At 40.3% G+C, this 22,649-nt stretch overlaps 1 protein-coding gene across 1 annotated transcript in view; it reads left to right on the top strand.

The window, feature by feature from the left end:
* The window catches only part of DENND6A (DENN domain containing 6A), a 55,382-nt gene that overhangs the window by 13,198 nt on the left and 19,535 nt on the right, over window positions 1-22,649 (top strand). Inside the window, exons 4-11 of the mRNA XM_084793954.1 lie at window positions 5,489-5,601; window positions 6,729-6,809; window positions 10,384-10,489; window positions 12,895-12,974; window positions 14,095-14,157; window positions 15,183-15,238; window positions 17,134-17,256; window positions 17,587-17,682. Coding sequence (XP_084650080.1) covers window positions 5,489-5,601; window positions 6,729-6,809; window positions 10,384-10,489; window positions 12,895-12,974; window positions 14,095-14,157; window positions 15,183-15,238; window positions 17,134-17,256; window positions 17,587-17,682 — 718 coding nt within the window. The remainder of the gene's footprint in view (window positions 1-5,488; window positions 5,602-6,728; window positions 6,810-10,383; window positions 10,490-12,894; window positions 12,975-14,094; window positions 14,158-15,182; window positions 15,239-17,133; window positions 17,257-17,586; window positions 17,683-22,649) is intronic.

The following is a 22,649-nucleotide window of genomic DNA, read 5'->3' as shown; positions in this document are numbered from 1 at the left end:
TTTTCTTTTTATAAGTTTAAGCTCAAGTGTATATCTATAAATAAAAATTCTAATATTTTAGGCATATAAGTGACGTTCAGATTTTTAAATGTCTTTTTAATAAACAGCTCATCAAATGAATTGTAGTTCGTATTACCTGAAGCCTGATGAGAACATATTAATGAAATTGGCACAAGACCTTGGAAGCCGCACCCTGATGGTCTATCAGATGACGGTGGTCTGGAGAGCATTTCAGAGCCTGTGCTGCTTACCCAGACCACCAGTTTCCTGCTGTGTGCTGCAAATGAAGTTATAATTACTGTGCCAACCTTGAGATTGATTTAAAAGTTCCCAAATAGCTTTTATTGCTGTGGAAGGAAATCTTGGCACAGCAGAGCAGACTTTAGGGAAGAGTCATAAATCAAGGTTTCCTTACCATGATCCACTGACCTTCCTCTCGGGAGGCTGAGGGGGGCGGTGTGGGGGGAGAATCATATTTTAGGCTGTATGAAAACTATACAGAAGAAAAGTGCTTTTATAATTCACAGTGAAATAGTTTGCAATCCTACAACCCTCCCCTCACACATACCTTAGATCTTGATGATTTTAGAGAAAAGCTGGACTGGTTCTTGTTTCTTCTGAGTGTGTCTGAGTATGAACGTAGCCTGTGCTTGCCCTCAGCTACACATGCCAGACTCCGCCCTCGTTCTTCCCGTTATCCCACATGAGTGTAGGCTCCTTAAGCTTAAGCCGTGTTGGATGCTCAAGGACAGCAATCTCCGTATTTTAAACGGGTTAAGGGAAGAAACTTAGGCTCAGGAGAGAGAACTCTGAGTAGCCATGAATTCAAGGAAGAAACAGTCCTTGTAGTGGGTAGACTTGGCTTACAGACAATATTTATGTCAAGCAACAAGGACATTGTCATATACTGTATACTCCTTAAATTATCTGTATTTAAGGGCCTGGGTTTCTTATTTGTTTGTTTGTTTTGTTTTGTTTTTTAGTATATGTGCTGGTGAAGTGAGCACTTTGTTTTTTAATGTCTGTGTGGATCAATCAATACTTTTGTAAAATCCAAGCTAAAGAAAATATTAGGAAAAGGAAATTTAAAAAATATTAGTAAAACAACATAAAACTGTACATTTTCACACTAGTATCAGATTGCTAGAAAAGCTTTTGAGTGTATTCACTTACGTATTTACCTGGTCACATGTCAGTTAGAGAATTTATGAACCGATGTCAGTGCAGAGGCTGCACTAATGCACTTCTATACTTGTACAGTTGCACACTTATACTTGTACCTACACTTCTCTACTTGTAAACACTTATGCTTCTGTATTTCTGTACTTCTGCTCTTCCATATTTCTACACTTCTACACTTACAAGTCTACAGTTGTAAACTTCTACACTTACATCCTTGTACTCGTCTACACTTCTATATTTGCACACTTCCATGCTGTACACTTGTACATGTCTGTACTTTAGACATGAGAGTATCCGACCTCAATTACTGTCTCTGAACCCTTCCATCTCAGCCGCTCTGGTCACAGCAGGATGGATGACTGTAGGGCCCCGAGGGCCACGGAGTAGAGCCTTTGCCTTTGCTTTCTTGTTTGTTGCTGCTGTTGTGATGGTCATCGGAGCAGCCCGGAAACTTGTCCACCACTACGCCTTGATGCATTATCTTAGTCATGTGAATTCTGACCCACACCATACTTGTGTTTCTGAAAATGTAGAAGTAATCTTTTAAAGTTGTTGTCATCGGGAAAAATAGTTAACCTTTTTCTAAAATCTTTGAGTGACTGTTTTGGAATAAGAAAGTTCTCTGTTTACCTTTAACTTTGAGGTCTGAGTTGTAGAGGTAAAAGAAGCTTTAAAAATACTTCCCAGTGATCTTAAAATGGAGGACGATCTTTCTGCCATCTCCCTGACATTCTTGTAGGAAGGGCCATGACTGAATGCACTGGTGCTTTTTGAATGGACACTTTGGCCAGAGACCAAGGGACCTGAACAGCTCTGCTATGAAGAGCTTTGCTTTTGAGAGAGGCTTTGGTTAAATGAAGAAAAGCAGAAAAACAGTAGCTGGGGCTGGTAGATGGCTGAGCATAAGTCTTAGCAACACCAGCTTGGAGCTGAGGAGATGACTCAGGCTGTAAAGGGCTTGCCATGTCCACATGTATGTATGTGTGCATGCACACTCCTCACGTAACATGCTGTTTACTCTTAAAGTTTTGTATGGTGGAGTAGCTCACTTCATGGCTGCAGACAGAAAGCAGAGAGCACAGGTGTCCTCAAGGATCTTCCCCAGTGACCTGAGTCTTCCAGCGAGTTTCCACCTTCTTAAGTTCTCAGAACCTCCCCAAACAGTGCTGTTCGCTGGGGACTAAGCCTTCCAATAGATGAGCCTTTGGCGTTTTCTAAACATTAATTGTTTTTAAAGAGAAAATCTGGGCCATTGGTATTAAAGTTGGTTTAACAGAAACAGTGCTAGACCATACCACAGCGCACTTCTCCCCGTGCTTAAACAGGTAATGCAACTAGATCTGGATATGTGGCGTATGTACACTTGTAATCCAGATGTCGGGAAGCTGAGGCAGGAGGATGTGGAGTTTGATCTAGCCTTGGCTGCATAGTGAGTCCAGGCCAGCCTGAGAAACATAGCAAGACTTTGTTTCCCTCTGACAGCAAAGAATCATTAGTGTCTGCAATTGCCATTAGATATACTTAGCTAATTTGGCTTTTAAAAAATGTTGAACAGATTGTGAAGTTTCTGTTTCCTGTTTAGATTGTCATGTAAGAAGGGAAAAAAAAGTAGTTACATGTATAATGATAAAAACGTTGAGCATTATTATATTAATTCTAACTTATTGCCTGGGGAAAAATCTAAGTGATATTACTGCAAATATTTATATTTTAATTTAATATAATTATCAACATTATTACTCTGTGTGTATGTGTGCACGTACACTCAGCTGGTACACATGTGCCAGTGTGCTGCCATGGAGCGTGTGGCGGCCAGAAGACAATTGCCAGGCATGAGTTCTCTATTGCATCTGTGGTTCTGGGCATTGAACTCAGTTCATCAGGTTTCTCACCTGCCGAGTCATCTCGCTGGTTAGCTGTTTCTGCCAGCTTGCATGACTTTTTTTTTTTAATATATATAGTATATAAATGCAGGTTTATTGGAATTGGTCATGCAGCGGGGAGGAGTTTTATGATGAAGATATAAGGTACAAGATACAAGATATTAGAATATATGAGGTTTATTAAGTGAGCATGGAGGGAGAGAAGGAAAGGAGGGAGGGGTACCCCAGAGAGAGACTGAGGTACAGAAATAGAGGGTGAGAGGAAGAGTAAGGGAGGAGAGAGAGAGAGAGAGAGAGAGAGAGAGAGAGAGAGAGAGAGAGAGAGAGAGAGAGCGCCACTTGCATGACTTTTAATAAGATAATTTTTAGAGTATTAATAGCTTTTAAAGTAATTATTGCCTGATGAATGTAATTAAAATTTGCATTTTAGGAGGCTTGCTGATTAAAGTTGAAAATTAATTGTTAACTCAGATGATTAAGGTGTAAGTTGATTGATTACCTGGACTCTTACTGAGTCTTGTATATTATGTGTTTTGTTTTTTTTGTTTGTTTGTTTGTTTTTGTTTTTTTATTGAGACACACTTTCTCTGTGTAGCCTTAGCAGTCCTGGACTCTCTTTGTAGAACAGGCTGGCCTCAAACTTATGAAGATCTATCTACCTCTGCCTCCTAAGTGCTGAGATTAAAGGCGTGTGCCACCGCTGCCCAGCTTATGTGTTTTTAAAGGAGCTTCTCATTGTGAACTGTAAAGCACACACAGGACCAATTAATAGAACTTGGCCAGCATCTCACACCCTCCTCAGTCCTCTTCTGACTCACTCCCCTCCTTCTCCAAGTATAACCACTGATTGTTAGAGTAAAGGCTTTCATATTTTTCATTACATCATCGTCATCATCATCTCTAATCACCAGAACTTTGCCTACTTTTAAAAGTTTATGTATTTGGAAACTGGGCATGTAGTTTAGTGGAGGAAGTGCTTACCTAGCACACATGAATCCATATATTGGGGGCTGGAGAGATGGTACAGTGGTTAAGAACATTGGCTGCTCTTCCAGAGGACCTGGATTCAATTCCCAGCATCCACATGGCAGCTTACAACTGTCTGTAACTCCAATTCCAGGAGATCTGACAGCCTCACAAAGACATACATGGAGCCAAAACACCAATGTACATAAACAAACAACAAGTATATTCAGTACCCTGCACTACATAAAATTGTCCTGATGGCATAACTGTAATCTCAGCACTGGTGATGTAAGTACAGGAAGATCAGGAGTTCAAGGCTGCATAGCAAGTTTGAGGCCATCTTGAGCTACATGAGACCCTGTCTCTAAAAGACTTTTTAATATATATGGATGAGTATGGTGGTGCATGCCTTAATCTAAGCACTTGAGAGGCAAAAACAGGCTGATCACTGAGTTGAAAATTAACCAGGTCTACATAGAGAATTCAGGATATCCAGGGCACATAGTGAGACCATGTCTCAAAAACAAAACAGAAAAACAAAAGTTTATGTAGACGTAGATTTTAACAAGAGGTCTGTGTGTGTGTGTGTGTGTGTGTGTGTGTGTGTGTGTGTGTGTGTGTGTTTATATTTGTGAGATAACATCATATGCAGACAAAAAATGAATGACACTGGAAAATGAGGTAGAAAAATTGCAAACAAATTTAGGAATTAAGACATGCATTTTGTCCAGCTGGTGGTGGTGCATGCCTTTACTCTCAGCACTTGGGAGGCAGAGGCAGGCAGATCTCTGTGATTTTGAGGCTAGTCTGGTCTATGGAGTGAGTTCCAGGACAGCCACGGCTACACAGAGAAACTCTGACTCGAAAAACCAAAAAGAAATAAAAAAAACAAAGACAAGCATTTTGGCTGGGCAGCGGTGGCACATGCTTTAATCACAGCACTTGGGAGGAAGAGGCAGGTGGATCTCCTTGAGTTCGAGGCCAGCCTGGTCTACAGAGCGAGTTCCAGGAGAGCCAGAGAAACCCTGTCTTGAAAAACCAAAAACACAAAAACAAAAACAAAACACAAAAAACAAACAAAACAAAAACCCAAAACATGCATTTTGCCTCTAACTAGCAAGGAGTCCTTGAGCAAGTCCAGAATATTGATTTATTGTGTTTGTTTTTTTCGAGGCAAGGCCTCACTTTGTAGCTCTGGCTATTGTAGACCTCACTGTGGAGTCCATGCTGGCTGGCCTCAGACTCTAAAGATCCACCTGCCTCTGCTCCCAAGTACTGAGATTAAAGGCGTGTACCATTGCACCTGGCTAAGCCCTCAAATTTTTAGCTGTCTTCTTTTTCATTGTTTAAAACATGAAGAAATGGGTTTAAAACAGTTGTAAAGCAGTCTCACTATAACACTGATGAAACTGGATAAATGTCACACTAAGCCTTGCTTTTCCTTTTGCTTTCCTTAGGTTGTCTTGGAGACACCCAGTTTTGTTTCAGATTCCGCCAGTCTTCTGGGAGGAGGGTGTCACTGCATTGTCTTCTTGATCAATTTGACAAAGACTTACCAGTTTACTTAAAGGTTGGGAAAGTGGTCATGGAAAAATGCCCATGTGAGAGGAAACATTGCTTTAGAGCTAGTTTATTCACTCACTTTTGATAACATTTCAATATTGTTTGCCTTTTTTGGATAGGCCTTATTTTATTATCTAGCTGGGTTTCTTAAATAGTCAAAGTGATAAGGATTCAGTATGTGAGTGGAATTGACTATAAAGTTACTATTCTGGAAATTATGTCATTATAAATTGTAAAAACTGACTAGTATAGCAGTCCTTGATTGTGACCTGTTGAGATGTGCAGGGGGAGTGGCAATATGCCATAAAGACCCCTTTGCCAGTATCTAGATTTTATTATTACTTATCAGTGTTTACTGCAAAATTTAACAATGTAGCATTGGGAAAGATACTGACTTTGATGGTTTTCTGGTTTCAGTTTACTAGTGCAGATGTGAATGAAGAACACCGGCTCATGGTTCCTAGGGAAAGTCCCACCTCTAGTTCTTGGGTTATAGTTTTAATCTTAATGCAAGTTGGCAGGTTCTTCATTCTGATTTTTGTTTGTTGATAGGAAGCATGACTAGCTTTTATGTATTGCTCACACATTGACTTGGGTCACTAAGGAAGCCCAGTGCTCCTGTTAAAGGATGTCTGTGTATATGTATGTACATATTGTTGTTAAAAAGAATGACAAGTCCCAGTCATTTGATTACCATTGAAGACTCAGGAGCCAGATGCTGGGTGTAAGCCTACAATCTCAGAGAAGCAGAGAAAGCGCCCAGCTGACCTTCCTTCTCAGCTCACATCCCAGAGGAAAAAGCCGAAAGCTAGAAGCCGAAAGTTCCGAGCTCCTTCTCCATGCTGTCTTAAATACCCTTCTCTCAGTGTCTTTCCTTTCGGTTTACTCCCTGTCTGCTGAATTCTGGCTCCGCCTCTTGACCTAGGGCTGACTTTATTTAATCCTGTGTACAGAAAGCTCTTGAATTAAAGCTGTGTGTTAGGGCTGAGCCACTCCACCCCTAGAAACAGGTTGTTACAATTCACAAATCTCGGGGTTCACAATGGGATCAAATATACTATAACACATATACATATTGTACATACACACACATATGCATACACATGCATAAAATTTTTGTCTCTTCTTTCATAGAAAGATCCTGCATATTTTTATGGATACGTGTATTTTCGCCAAGTTCGAGATAAAACTCTTAAAAGAGGCTACTTTCAGAAGGTAATTTTTATGTGCACTATTAAAGTGTTTTATGTTGTGACTCAGAAAGTGAGAGCTGAGCCTGATAGTGGCCTGCCTGTGATCTAAACATTTGGAAAGTGGAGATAGAAAAAAATCAGAATTTGAGACCACCTGGGACTACATGAGATCCTGTCTGAATTCCCCAGCCCCAAAGTAGAAATAGTTAAACTTAATAATGTCTCAAGTTTTTATGTTTTACTTGTACCTTTTTTTTATTATAGGCATCTGCCATTTATTTATTTACTTATTTATTTATTTAAACAAGATCTGACTATCTATGTAACCCTGGTTATTCTGGAACTTGCTATGTAGACCTCACTGGCTTCATCATACTCACAGAAATCCACCTGCCTCTGCCACCAGAGTACAGAGATTAAGGCATGTGCCACCATGTTCCAGTATTTTGTTTGTTTGTTTGTTTTTCTTGTTTTTCAAGACAGAGTTTGTCTGTGTTATCTTGGCTTTCCTGAACTTGCTTTGTAGAGAGGCTGGCCTCGAACTCACAGTGAACTGCCTGCCTCTGCCCTCCAAGTGCTGGGATTAACCACCACACGTGGCCCCATGTTCCAGTTTTTAATTATTGAATTTTTGCTGTCTCTGTACTGGACTTCTGATAAACTGTCATGTTTTAGTTAATACATAGAAGAATTCTACTGCATTTGTTTGTTTGTTTGTTTGTTTTTGGTTTTAGTTCTCTGTGTAGCCTTGGCTGTCCTGGACTTGCTTTGTAGACCAGGCTGGCCTCAAACTTACAGAGATCCACCTGCCTCTGACTCCCAGAGTGCTGGGATTACAGGCATGCACCACTGTTCCCAACTTTTACTGCATTTTGATATTTTAGAATAAGGGAAAAAAATAAGCAAGTGTAATATTCCTACAACCTGTAAAAACTTGCAGGGTTTTTTTTTTTTGATGAGTCAATAAAATAAGTAAAATTTATAACATCTTAGCCATTATTGCTTCCAACCTAAATGTACAGTCTTTTTCATAAATTAAATGAAGAGGCAGAAATCAATCATTCCTATTCTTTTTTTTTTTATTAATTTATTTATTCACTTTACATCCTGGTCATAGCCCCTTCCTTTCTCTTCTCCTAGTCCCACCCTTCCTACCATCTTCCTCCCCCTCTATTACTTGGAGAAGGGGAGTCCCCCCCTTATCCATCCACCCCAGCTCATCAAGTTGCCTCAGGACTGAGTTCATCCTCTTTTCCTGTGTCCTGGCAAGGCAGACCCATGAAAGGGAAGTAACCAAATAACATGCAATGGAGTCCGTGTCAGAGATAACCCTCGCTCCCCTTACTATTGGACCCATATATACCCTGAGCTGCCCATGGGCTACATCTGTGTAGAGGACCTAGATCCAATCCATGCATGGTCCTAGGTTGGTGTTTCAGACTCCACAGGCTCCTCTGGGCCCTGGTTAGTTGGCTCTATTGGTCTTCTTGGGGAACTCTTGTCACTCCACATTTTTTATTTTTCCCTCCACTTTTCTACTAGACTCCCTATGCTTACCCAGCGTTTGGCTGTGGGTCTCAGCATCTGTTTTAAACTGCTGCTGTGTGGAGCCTCTCAGAAGACAACTCTGATAGGCTCCTGCCTGTAAGCCTAGGACAGTATCGTTAATAATGTCAGGGGTTGGCTCTCTTCCATGGAGTGGGTCTTGGGTTGGGCCAGGCTGGACACTCCCTCAGTCTCTTTCATCTGTTCTATCTTTATCCCTGCATGTCTTGTAGGCAGGGTAAGTTTTGGATCAAAGTTTTTGAATCATTCCTATTCTAATGTCAGCTATTAAGACACAACTTTTTCCATTTGTAATACAAAAATTTTAGTGCCCACTAATTAATGTTGAATGGAAAGGTAAAATGTAGTTTGGAGACTGGTCAGCAGTTAAGAGCATTTTCTACTACTGCGGAGGACAGGAGTTCAGTTCCTAGCAACCACAGCTTACAAGTACCTATAACCAACTCCAGTGAATCTGCAGCTTTCTTCTGGCCTCTGGACAGCCACATATATACACATAAATAAAAATAAAATCATAATAAAAAAGAACAGCTTTCAAGAAAAAACCTTGCATTTAAAAATTAGTGTAATTGTTATGTAAACTGATCATACTTGCCATTTTGATGTGTGTGGTTAGCCTAGGACAGCTGAACTGTAGAACATAGCAGGCATAGGGATTTGGGCCAAACACCACAGTTAGTTATTTCCTTAGTAGGAAGACTTCATGTGGCTAATTTTTGATATTGCTATGTTGTAGACAATAGGTAAGTATCTTAGTTTGTTTCTATTGCTGTGATAAAATGCCCTGACCCAAGCACCTCAGGGGAGAATGCAGTGTATTAGCTGTAGTTCTAGGTCATACAGTGCGCCTTTGTGGAGCGTTCACAGTGGCAGTGGCTCGGGAACCTGATGACTTGCATCCACATGATTACATCCATAGCGTGCTCAGCCTGTTCTTCTCACTCTTAGACAGTTCAGGATCCCCTGTTTAGGAAATGGTTTTAACCGTAGTGGGCGGGTCTTCCTACCACAATTAACATAGTCAAGATAATCTCCCACAAACATAGGCCAGCCTGATATACTGGGTCATTTATTGATATTCTCTTCTTAGGTGATTATAACTGTCTGAAGTTGACAGTTAAAACTAACAATTATACTTGGCTTTTAAAATTGTCCATTATAGTAGTCTGTTTGTTGGGGAAATTGGTTTACCTGAAAAGCAGGAGTATCTGTGAACATGCCTGTAGTTCCTGTGGCTCTCAACCTTCCTCTTGTTGTGGTGACCTAGGTAATCACATTGTTTTTGTTGCTGTTTTGTAACTGTAATTTTGCTACTGTTATGAATTGTAATGTAAATGTTTGGTATATAAGATGTCTGATATGCAACCCCTGTGAAAGGGCCCTTCGACTCCCAAAGGCGCCATGATCCACAGCCTGAGAACCACTCCTTAAAACATAATAAGAGTAAACATCTTACATTCCTCAGTCATGATTTTGTATTTTCTTTTAACCATGTATTGTAAAAATCTTTCATTTTCAAAACCCATACTTTTTTTTTCTTAATTTTAGCTCAATAATTTGTTCATAAAAATATAAATGTCAAGCCAGTGGCGCACGCCTTTAATCCCAGCACTTGGGAGGCAGAGGCAGGTGGATCACTGTGACTTTGAGGCTAGCCTGGTTTATAAAGTGAGTCCAGGACAGCCAAGGCTACACAGAGAGACCCTACTTTGAAAAACCAACAAAACAAAACAAAACTACAATAAATGGCAGCCGGACGAGGTGGCACACGTCTTTAATCCCAGTACTTAAGAGGCAGAGGCAAGCAGATCACTGTGAGTTCAAGGTCAGCCTGGTCTACAAAGTCTTAGGACAGCCAAAGCTACATACATAGAAACCCTGTCACAAAAACAAATAATAATAATAATAATAATAATAATAATAATAATAATAATAATAATAATAATAATAGATACTTAAAAACATAAACAGCAAACTTAAATTATAATCATTAGGCATTAAAAAAACCTTTCTCCCCTTTCTTTCCTCAGTCATTGGTTTTGATCAGCAAACTACCTTATATTCATTTTTTTCACACCGTCCTCAAACAGATAGCACCAGAATATTTTGAAAAGAATGAACCTTACTTGGAAGCAGGTAAGTTAAATATTATATGGGTCATGTACTGTGTGTGTGTCTGTGAGAGCAGGTATATCTGTTCATGCATATCTACATGTTTTCAGAGGCACATGTGTGTAAGTGCATATGCCCATGTCGGGAGAGCCAGAGGTGAATTTTCGGTGGTGTTCTTTAGGAGCCACTCTCCTTGATTTTTGAGGCAGGGTCTCTTACTGAGACCTTTCTAATTAGGTCTGCAGCTTTCTAATTAGGATAGGCTGACTGGCCAGTAAGCCCCAGTGAGCCTCCTGTCTCCTCCCTGGTCCTTAAATCACAACCATGCATCCCTGCCATGACTGTTCTTGTGTGAGCTCTGGGCACCAAACTCCGTTCCTCATGCTTGTGACTTTCCCCAGCTCAAGGTATGTTCTCTTTTAAGATTTAATTTTGGTTTTCATTTATTTATTTATTTGCTCTGTGTGTGTGTGTGTGTGTGTGTATGTGTGTGTGCACGTGCATGCATACCTTGGAGGCCAGAGCTGTCAGATACCTTGGAGCTGAAGTTACAAGTGTCTGTGAGCTACTTGACATGGGTTTTGGGAACCAAACTTTGGTCTGTTGGCAGAGCTGTTATCACTTTTAACATTTGAGGTGATGCTTCATCCCCAGCCCCAAGTTATATACTCTTAATTAAAGAGTTTGAATAAAGTAGAAATTAATATTCTAAAAAATCAAAAGAGCATATAAGGCTTACATGATGTGAGTGAGATACAGAACATTTGGTCTGGCATCTTTCCTATGAATACCAAAAATGCTCTCTGATTCTATCTACTGTAATAACGTAAATGGAGTCTGTTAAAGTTAGTAATAAGGTTTTGAACTGGTTGTACTTGGAGTACCACTAAATAGAAATCCAGAAATAGAAACAGTAGTTAAAAAATAAATAGCAAGCCGGGTGTGGTGGGCACACACCTTTAATCCCAGCATTCTGGAGGCAGAGGCACTCGTATTGCTGTGAGTTCAAGGCCAGCCTGGTCTACAAAGTGAGTCTAGGACAGCCAAGGCTAATATAGAGAGACCCTGTCTCAAAAAACCAAAAATAAATAAATAAATAGGAAAGCTTCCTTTGAGCCTACTTGTCATTCAACAGGTTTTTTGATTGTTGTTGTTGTTTTTTTTTTTTTTTTTTTTTTTTCCGAGACAGGGTTTCTCTGTGTAACAGCCCTGGCTGTCCTGGACTCACTTTGTAGACCAGGCTGGCCTCAAACTCACAGCGATCCGCCTGCCTCTGCCTCCCAAGTGCTGGGATTAAAGGTGTGCGCCACCACACCCGGCTCAAAGGGTTTTTCTTTTTAATTAGAAAAAATTTTATTGGTGTGTGTGTGTGTGAGAGAGAGGGGGGGGGGAAGGGAGAGAGAGAGAGAGAGAGAGAGAGAGAGAGAGAGAGAGGGAGGGAGAGGAGAGGGAGATACCGATTCTGAGGGAAGGCCAGAGAGGGTGCCAGATTCTTGGCACCGGAGTTGCAGGTGGTTGTGAGCTTCCTGACATCAGTAGAAAAAAACAAACTCAGGTTTTTTTGCAAGAGCAGGAAACACTCTTAACAGCTAAGCCATCTCTCTAGTTCCCATTAAACAGTTAATCAATATATCCTAGAAATGTAATGTAAATGAAATGAATGTAGTGAAAGAAATATAAATTAAATATTTCATTAATTTTACTTTACTTTATCTGCTGTTATTATTAATATATTTCTTCCATGTTACAAAAAAACTCTAACCTATAACACCCATTTTAAATATTTTAACTTTCTACTTACATTAAGAAAATATTTTGGAGTGAGTTAACCCAGAAGCAGAAAGAGTCAAATGGTATATACTTACTTATATCTGGACACTAGCCCAAGGGATATGTCCCATGAAAGTCTTCACTTACCAGGAAAGTGGGACAGAGGGGAGGATATCCTATTGGGACTCTAGGTGAGAGAAGCATGGGAGAATGGGGAAATAGAAGGATCCAGAGGGTCCTAGAAACCTACAAAAAGGAATATTATGATGGGCAGATCTGGGCCCAGGTGTCCTGCTCAAACTATGGCCCCAGCCAAGGACAATACATCCAGTAAACTTCGAACCCCTACCCAGATCTAGCCAATGGACAGGACATTCTCCACAGTTGAGTGGAGAGTGGGGTCTGACTTTCACATAAACTCTGGTGCCCCATATTTGACCACGTCTTCTGGATGAGGAGGCCTGGAGGCACTCAGAGGAAGGATAGCAGGCTACCAAGAAGAGACTTGATACCCTATGAGCATATACAGGGGGAGGGGAATAAGAGGAAAATGGGAGGGAGGGAGGAATGGGAGGATACAAGGGATGGGATAACAATTTAGATATAATATGAATAAATTAATAAAATACAATAAAGAAAATATTTTGTTACATTTTCAGCTTGTAATGATGTTGACCGATGGCCTGCCCCAGTGCCAGGGAAAACACTGCATCTGCCTATCATGGGAGTACTAATGAAGGTAACACCTACTGTAATCCCACTTGTCTGTGCTTTAAAGAACTCTATAGAAAGCTCACACATGGGTTTTGCTTTTTTAACAACCTGACGACATTTAGTATTGTTTCTGCCTTCACTGTTGTTTTTACTGTGAGGCATTATGGATACACCACAGTTTATCCTGCTTACAGAATCCTTCATACAACTCCAGGCCCTTTCTACCCGGGCATTGCACCTTGTAGAGTTTGTGCAGCAATGTTGTTCCTGTGGACTATACACAGATACACGTGCCTCCCCCTCGAATCCTGCAGTAAGGGTGATAAGCAGAAACAGCACTTGTGGTATTGAGTGTGAGTTGCTGATAAAATTAAGATAGCTAGAAAAGTCATTGGTTTTCAGCTCTAAATGGTCTTTTAACATTTAATGTCAAGCCAAGCATGTTTATCTTGGAATATTCTCTGCTACAATGAGGATTTTTTTTTGTTGTTGTTTGTTTCTTTTGTTGTTCTCTCCGTGGATTGTGGATTGAACCTAGGGCCTCACAGCACTAAGCAAGTGCTTTACCACTGTGCTATGTCTCTAACCCATTGTTTTGTTGTTAAGGCATTTTACTCTCAGATTTTGTATGAATGTATTCAAGTTCTTTGCAATTCATATATTTGTGACATTGGATTTATTCATATCAGTTCCTTCTTTAGATTTGCTTGTTGTGTGCATGTATTTCCCCCACCCTGTTTGGGCAAACATAAAAAAATAATACTGATAGCACTGGGTTGAGAGTTCCCATTGTTTCCTGTGGGATTTATTCAGAAGTTTGGCAGGCTTGAGAGGGTGTGTTTGGGTGTGTGTATTTATGAAGCAAAGACTGGAAAGGTAGGCGGGAAGTCTGCGAGGCTGATGTCCTTACTGTGCTTCCAGCACATTTGCTCCTTGGTTTTTAGTGGCCTCTGTTTGTAGACATGGGAGCTTTGGTTTTCCTGCTTTCTGCTGTAACTAAAAATGAATACCTGTAAAATCCTACATAAATATATATTTTACATCTAGTTATAGCATTTTAGAAGTGCTGGCTCTGTCCTTGTAGTAGCCAGAGAGGTCACGTCTCATACAGATGAAGGTACTATCTTCTCTATTTGTCACTTAAGGTGCGGATTCCCACATGCCATGACAAGCCTGGGACCACTCAGATGGTGCAGTTAACTCAGCAGGTACTGTGACGCTAAAATGATCACAACGTAGTTTCTGGGCCTGTTAATATATTTCTGAACATACTGAAACACCCATTACTTTTAAAGTGAATTGTGATAAGTTTTGTTACATTTCTTTTTAGAAATGTTGTGTTGTTCCTGTCTTAGTAGGTACTGGAGAACTCAGAGTTTATGTTGCAATCATGGGGACAAAAGGACAGTAAACACTTTAAGAGAAGTTTAATTCTGGCAAAAGCTGTTTTCTTAGAAGAGTAGCCAACAGAATCCTAATTTTAGAAGACTCAATCAAAAGGATTCCGGAACTTTTATTTTTCTGAAAGCAGTTTCTGTTCATCTCGGTTTGAGTCTTTGGTGAAATAGTCCAGCTGCTTTATTACTGCTCCCTTTGGTCTTTGTGTAAAGCTGGAGAGCAGCAGGAAAACCAGCTGCGCTTGTGTCACGTGCCTTAGTGTCAATGGTAGGTGTGCTGTGCAGTTGTGTCTCACATCTGGCCATTGGGTTGATTCTTAGAGTGTTTGTGCTTTTCTCTGTCGTCTTCTGTACTGGGAGACTGATAAGACCCATTCCCTCTGGAAGAAGAGAAACTTGTCAAAGTGAACAGAGCGATATAGCTTTTTTATTGTGAGATAATTGTATTGTTAATTTCACTTATTTATTATGTGTTTTTTGAAACAGGATCTCACTATGTAAGCCCTGCCTCACCAAGAACTTAATAGTGAGGCTGACCTTGAATTCTCCTGACCATCAATTCTCCTGCCTCTGCTTTTGAGTGCTGGTCTCATAGTATAGTCATGTACCATCATGTATCATACTTGGCTTAAGATAACCAGATGTGGTGGTGCACAATTTTATGTCTCAGTACTAATCTCCTGTGAGTTCAAGGCTATCCTGGACTACACAGTGATTTCCAGGACATCCAAGGCTACAGTTAGACCCTGTCTTAAAAACAAAAACAAAAAACAATTTCTGTAAATTGTAGTAATATTTCTCCTAATTTTCTTCTTCTTCTTTTTTTAATCCTTTAGGCAGACACACAAACATCTATTATTTTACCTACCGTTCATGAGGTGGATCTTTTCAGGTAAAGAATAAAAAAATTGTTAACTACTTGTCTTTTACTTTGTGATAATTGTTATTAATTAATGGAGAATGTGAATAAACCTGGAAGAAAATACTCATAATGAACCCCCAGAGATTCTTGAAAATTTGAAAAAAAATATTCATTATGTTTTACTGGCAAAATCCAGTGGTTCATCTGGGGCTGCATCTGATGAGTGTAGAAAATTGAGCTCTACGTTGTGTACTACGTGGTTAAATAGCTTCTGCTTTGTTTGGTACAAAAGCTGTATCATGGAGATGTTAGAAAAAGTAGAGGGTTTTTGTTTTTAAGTTGAATTTTAAATTTGGGGATGAAATGGCACAGGGTTTGTCCTTTAGTTAAAAACCTTCAGTAAGAAAAAATAGAAACAACAGCAAATATTATTTCTTGAATTTTTTAAATAAAATGATATATTCCAGTGCTTGAAAAAAGAGGAAAGAAGCAAAAAAGAAAAACTACCACTGTTTATGCTTTTTCTCCAGACAGCTGAGTAAGAATCTTTGGCACTGCGATTAAAGGCGTGCTGGGATATAAGGCGTGCTCCACCGCGCCCAGCACAGATGAACTTCCTGTTCCTTCTTTCTCTCTGTAGAGGGAGTGTGTCTGTGTGTGTTCTAGAGATTGGGCCCAGGGCCTTGCACTGTGCAAAGCACATGCTCTATGCAAAACTGTCCTCCCAGCCTAGCTTTGCATTTTAAGTTATGGACATTCAGCAAATGCCCCTTGGAAAATTATTTTGTTTCCTTCAAAATACTTAGAATAGAAATTCAAATATTGTTGGGGTGACTTTCCTTCACATTGTGTGAAAGTGTGTCTCTGTAGTTTTAATTGTTAATTCTGTCCTGGCAGAGAGCTGAGTGCTGGCAGGATTTTTGTATTGTCCTTTCATTCGTTTTCTTTCTTTCTTTCTTTCTTTCTTTCTTTCTTTCTTTCTTTCTTTCTTTCTCTTTTGGTTTTTCAAGACTGGGTTTCTCTGTGTAGCCTTGACTGTCCTGGACACCACCCGGCCTGTATTGTCATTTTGTAGCCCATCAACAGCTTTATTTTTGTAAATACTTGTTCTTGCACACCTGTGCAGATATTTGAAGCCCTCTATGGCCAGAGGCAATCCAAGTGATGTGCCATGTGTTGTCTGCTCTTAATTGGTTGTAAAAAGGCGCTGACATCCAATATCTGGGGCAGGAAGAACGAGGGTGGAACTTCTGAGTAGAGAGAAGGACACAGGGAGACCTGGGCAGAAGTGGGACAATTGAAGTGCATAGAGGAGCGGGCCACAGTGCGAGTGCAGGTGCGTCAGTTTAGTTAGTGGCTGGGAAAGCGCCCCAGCAAAAGGCCTAAGCTTTGACATATATTAGAAGTCTTCCCACCTTATTTATACCTCAGGTGGGTCCTTGAAAGTCCCACAATAAAGTGTAACAAAGGATTGCTAATAAAATAGGTCTGTTACAATTGGATGATATGCTTTTATTGTTTGTCATCTGTTCTGCCTGTTGCATCTAATTTTGTAAAAAGTGGGGATAAGTCAAACTGATACATTGTTTAGATGGTTTTTGGTTTTCTTTTCTTTTTTGAGACAAGCCCAGAGCTCACTATCCACTATCTCACTATGTATCTGAGGATGATCTTGAACTTCTGATCTTCCTGCTGGTATTACAAGAGTGTACCTCACACCTGGCTTTGATTGTGTGTGTGTGGGGGGGGGGCACACTCTCTCTTATGTCTCTATGCATTACCACATTCTCAGTTAATTTTACAGGTCAAGCTCTCAGTAGCAGGAAAAATTGGTATCAATTTGGAGTTCTTAAAATGATTATTTGGGAATTTTAAAGGCAACATTGGATAAATAATAAAGTATTTCTACTGTGTAAACTTTCTAGGTCTTTCTGCCCAGTTTTCCTTCATAGTCAGATGCTTTGGGAGCTGGTGCTGTTGGGAGAGCCCCTTGTGGTCATGGCACCATCGCCATCAGAGTCTTCTGAAACTGTACTGGCCCTTGTTAAGTGAGTACATTTGCCCCTTGGTGCTGGTCGTATGGTATTTCCAGTCTGTGATGTTCCCCCACGCATTGCATCAGTCCATGCAACAGCTTGTCGGAATGGATAAGAAGACTGATTCAGGTTCAGTTAGAGCTAGAGCCTTGTTTTTGCTGCTTTGAGTAACATACACACTCATTGACTAACATGAAATTAGACCTTGATAAATTCCAATTAATATTAATGATTAGTGCTTACCTAATATTGAAATAATTTGTCCGTTGGGTGTCTGTTGTTTATATGGATGCCTATGGTTGTGGAGTGGAGTCTTGATTTCTGTGTGTTCCTGTTCCACAGCTGTATTTCCCCATTAAAGTACTTCAGCGATTTTCGACCTTACTTCACGATTCATGATAGTGAATTCAAAGAATATACTACACGTACTCAAGCTCCGTGAGTAAACGCAATAACTTTTCTTAACTCAGTGTTACTTTTATTACCAAAATTTTGTAGAATTGTGTAATAAAGCTTTTTTTCTTTTTAGCTATTTATTATATATACAGTGCTCTGCCTGCAGGTCAGAAGAGGGCATCAGATCACATCATCATAGGTGGCTGTGAGCCACCATGTGGTTGTTGGGAATTGAACTCAGGACCTTTGGAAAAGCAGTCATTGCTCTTAACCTTTGAGCCATCTCTCCAGCCTCATGTAATAAATTCTTAATTAAAAAATTGACTTACTGACAAACTGATTTTTATAAAAGGTTTGGGGAGCTGTTGGTAATAACTTAGTTCCTTTGAGTGTTTTTACTTAATAGAATCTGTGTTGTTGTTAACAGTTACCCAACTGTACCACTGACCTTATTTTCATTATTAAAAAAAAAATCCTTCTACAGCCAGGTGTGGTGGTGCACACCTTTAATCCCAGCACTCAGGAGGCAAAGGCAGGCAGATCTCTGTGAGTTCAAGGCCAGCCTGGTCTACAAAATGAGTTCAGGACAGCCAAGGCTACACAGAGAAACCCTGTCTTCGGAAAACATAACATAACAAAAACAAAAACAAATTCTTCTACTTTGTGGAAGGGATTAGCTTCTGTTTTATAATAGCTTACCTTCTTTCTTAGCTAAAGTTTTAGAAGAAGAAAAATAATTTCCATTCATTTTCTCTGCTGCTTGATTTTCTGTTACTGTCACAGTGTCTGCTGCAGGCTCTTTTCTTACAATAGGATTCTTTTTTTTTCTTATGTGTATGAGTGTTTTGCTTGCATGTGTGTCTATGCACCACAAGCTCACAGTGCTGATGGAGGCCAGAGGGTGTCAGATCCCCTGAACTGGGGTTACTGATGGTTGTACGATGCCCTTTGGGTGCCAGGAAACAAGCCTGAGTGCCCTGGAATGCCACCAGGGCTGGCCACTTCTCCAGTTCCTAGGCTAGGCTCATTTTCTTTCTTTCTTTCTTTCTTTCTTTTTTTTTTCCTTGTTTTCTTGTTTGTTGTTGTTGTTGTTGTTGTTTTGTTTTGTTTTTTCAAGACAAGGTTTCTCTGTGTAGCCCTAGCTGTCCTGGACTCACTTTATAAACCAAGCTGGTCTCGAGCTCAGAGATCCACCTGCCTCTGCCTCTCCTAGTGCTGGGATAATTTCTTAATATCTATCAATATTTTCTATTTTCATTTCTTGACGTACTGAACAAGCACTCCATTGCCTTCTTTGTGTGTGTGTGTGACTTTGTTTGTTTGTTTGTTTCTTTTGAGACAGGGTCTTATATACTGTAGGCTGGCTTTGAACTTTCTATGTAGCCAAGGCTGGCCTTGAATTTCTGAGTTTCTTGATGCTGCCTTCCAACTATGAGAATGGCAGCTGTGCCATTTTTAAGACAAAATTTCTACACATAGCCCAGATTGGCCTTAACTTTTGATCCTTCTACTAGAGCTTCCCATGGCATTAAAGGTCACTTCACGGGAACTGGAGAGATGGCTCAGAGGTTAAGAGCACCGCCTGCTCTTCTAAAGGTCCTGAGTTCAATTCCCAGCAACCACATGGTGGCTCACAACTATCTATCATGAGATCTGGTGCCTTCTTCTGGCCTGCAGGCACACATGGGGGCAGAATACTGTATAAATAATAAATAAATAAAATCTTTAAAAAAAAAAAATAAAGGTCACTTCACACTTACCTTTAAAATATCCTCCCCACTTTGCTTTTGTTAGACAGGGTTTTTCTGTAGCCCTGGCTGGCCTCAACCCCAGAGATACACCTACCTCTGCCTCCACCACCCAGCATGTTTAAAATACCTTATTCCTGATCCTCCTGTTTCCTGGTTGTGTGGTATTATATTTTAGTCTGCTGTGTAAACCTCTTTCTCTGCTGTACCCTTAATTGATGATCTTAGCAAAGACTGTGTTCTGGGTTCTTCTATCAGACAGATCATTTTTTCTATATAACCTTAAAGTATCCATGCTGTTTTTCAAAGAGGTGGCTAAGCAGGGAGAAGTGCTTGCCATGCAAGCTGCCAAGCATGAGTTTGAGCCCTAAACCCACGTACAAAGCTGGTGCCGTGGCATAAGTACTCCCACAGTTAGATGGGAGCCGGAGATAGAGACCTTGGAAGCTTGTATTGCACCAGCAGATACAATGAAAGACCCTCCTTCAGGAAGGTGGAAGGAGAGAACCAGCTCCTGAAAACTGCCTTTTGATACCACCCCCCAGTACAAGAATGTGTGTGTGCTCTCTCTCTCTCTCTCTCTCTCTCTCTCTCTCTCTCTCTCTCTCTCTCTTTCTCTCTCTCTCCATACTTCTCTCATAACACATACAATTAATATTTAATTAATTGTAACTAATTTTAAATACCCTATATGAAGTTGGCATGGTAGCTCACTCCTGTAATCTTAGTGCTTGACAGGCTGGGTAGGAAGATAGACGTGAGTTCAAAGCCCCCTGGACTAACTACAGAATAAAAACTTAGAAGATTCTATACTAATGACTAATGACTACAGAGAATATAAGAATTTTGGTTTTGAACTGGAGAGATGGCTCAGAGATTAAGGGCACTGACTGTACCTCCAGAGGTCATGAGTTCAATTCCCAGCAACCACATAGTGGCTCACACTCATTTATAATGTGATCTGATGCCCTCTTCTGGCCAGCAGGTGTACATGCAGGCAAAGCACTGTATACATAATAATAAAGAAATAAATCTTAAAAAAAAAAAAAAAGGAATTTTGGTTTCTTTAAAAAACAGAAATATACCCAGAAAATGCTCCACCACACAACAAGGACATATGCTCAACCATGTTCATAGCAGCCTTATTCATAATAGCCAGAACCTGGAAACAGCCTAAATGTCCCTCAGTTGAAGAATGGATAAAGAAACTGGTACATTTACACTATGGAATACTACTCAGCTATAAAAAACAAGGAAATCCTGAAATTTGTGGACAAATGGATAGAACCAGAAACAATCATATTGAGTGAGTTAACCTAGAAGCAGAAAGACTCACATGGTATATACTCACTTATAATTGGGCACTAGGCCCAAAAGGCATGTCTCACGAAAGTCTTCTCTTACCAGGAGATTGGGATAGATGTAAGGACATCCTACTGAGACTCTAGGTAAGAGAAATACAGGAGATGGGGAAATAGAAGGATCCAGAGGGTCTTAAAAACCTACAAGAAGAACATTGTGATGGGTGGATCAGGGCCCGGGCGGGGGGCAGTGGTCTACTCAAACTATTGCACTAACCAAGGAGAATACAAGTAGTAAACATCAAACCCCTACTCCGACCTAGCCAATGGACAGGACATTCTCAACAGTTATGTGGACAGTGGGGTCTAACTCTGACATGAACTCTGGTGCCCCATATTTGAAGACCTCCCCTTTGTGGGGAGGCCTGGTGGCACTCAAAGAAAGAATAAGCAGGGTACCAAGATGAGACTTGATAGTCTATGACCATGAAGTGGGGGAGGAGGTCCCCCTCGGTTATAGACCTAGGGGAGGGGAATAGGGTAAAAGCGGGAGGGAGGGAGGAACAAGAGGATACAAGTGATGGGATAACAATTGAGTTATAATCTGAATAAATTAATTAAATAAAAAATTAAAAAATATATTGCCTGAAAAAAATAAGTAAAAATAAAAAACAGAAATGAGGGGCTGGAGAGATGGCTCAGAGGTTAAGAGCACTGGCTTATTTTCCAAAGGTCCTGAGTTCAATTCCCAGCAACTACATGTTGGCTCACAACCAACCATAATGAGGTCTGGTACCCTCTTCTGGTGTGCAGGCACACATGCAGGCAGAACTCTCTACACATAATAAATAATCTTTTAAAAAACCAGAAATAAGAATATTTCTTATTCTGACTATTATTACCTGACTATGATTTGCCTGTGCTTCTAGCAGGAGTGTGATTTTGCCAGCTACAGATAGTTTCTGTGATTGTGTGGTGTTTGGAATTCTGGGGACTTTTCAGAGGGTATATAAGTGCTAGGGCCTGCAGAGGTGTGGTGGGTTGCTGTTGGTGGTTGTTGTTTGCAGTTTGTTAAGTTGTGTGTAAAGAAGAAACACGAAGAAGAAATTAGATAACCTGATGGGAGAGATCAAAACTGCCTCAAGGAACTCAACGCCCCTAATCAACAGGAAGTATTATGTTGCCCGCATTCTGATCCCTGACTTTATTCAAGGTTCTCTTTCCTTTCCTCTCTGTCTTTTTTCTATCTTATCTAGTGTTAGGGGGTTAAAATGGTAGAAGAAAGAAGAACCCACAAAGTCACAGCAGTCAGTTACAAATGACGGAAGTCTGTCTTTGTAACTTAGATCTCTTGAAACGCAGCCCTATATGCAGCTCTCTGGTAGTAGTGCAGACCATAACGCCTGCAGATCTTTTCTTTGATGGATCTCAGTTCCTAGCATGGTCAGCCTAGAACTAACCCTACAGATGAGGTTGCTCTTGAGCTTGATAATGTAGTTTAGGAAGATCTTGACCTAGTGATTCTCCTGCCTTTGCTTCCCAAGTGCTGGTGGGATTATAGGCATGTGCCGCTGTGCCTGATTCACACCTGCATGTCTTAATGCATCTGAAGCTAAGCATGTTCTAACTGACTTCTTTCTATTTCCCTCTTTTTTTCTTTTCTCCTGTCTATTACTCTTTTGATAAGTGGTATTAGTTCTGATTTCGTTGTCAAAAACATAGTATTATGTCTTCTTAACATGGCCAGCAACAAATCTTAATTCTGCTAGTTCATCACCCTAAAATCTCTCTCAGCCTATTTACTATGTTCTTTCCATAAATTCTTCTTCAGACTTTAGTTTTTCTCTATTTACTGCTCCTTTCCCTCCTTATAAGGTATTGATCAATTTTCCCCACAGTGGTCTATAGCACTTACCTCCACTTGGTTCTCTGTGACTTCTCTTTGCTTACAAGATAGCAT

This window comes from Acomys minous (genome assembly GCF_964271855.1).
Source record: "Acomys minous genome assembly, chromosome: 9".
Taxonomy (NCBI): Eukaryota; Metazoa; Chordata; class Mammalia; order Rodentia; family Muridae; genus Acomys; species Acomys minous.
The sequence above is the reverse complement of the archived record's forward strand: the minus strand, read 5'-3'. Positions and strand labels throughout refer to the sequence as shown.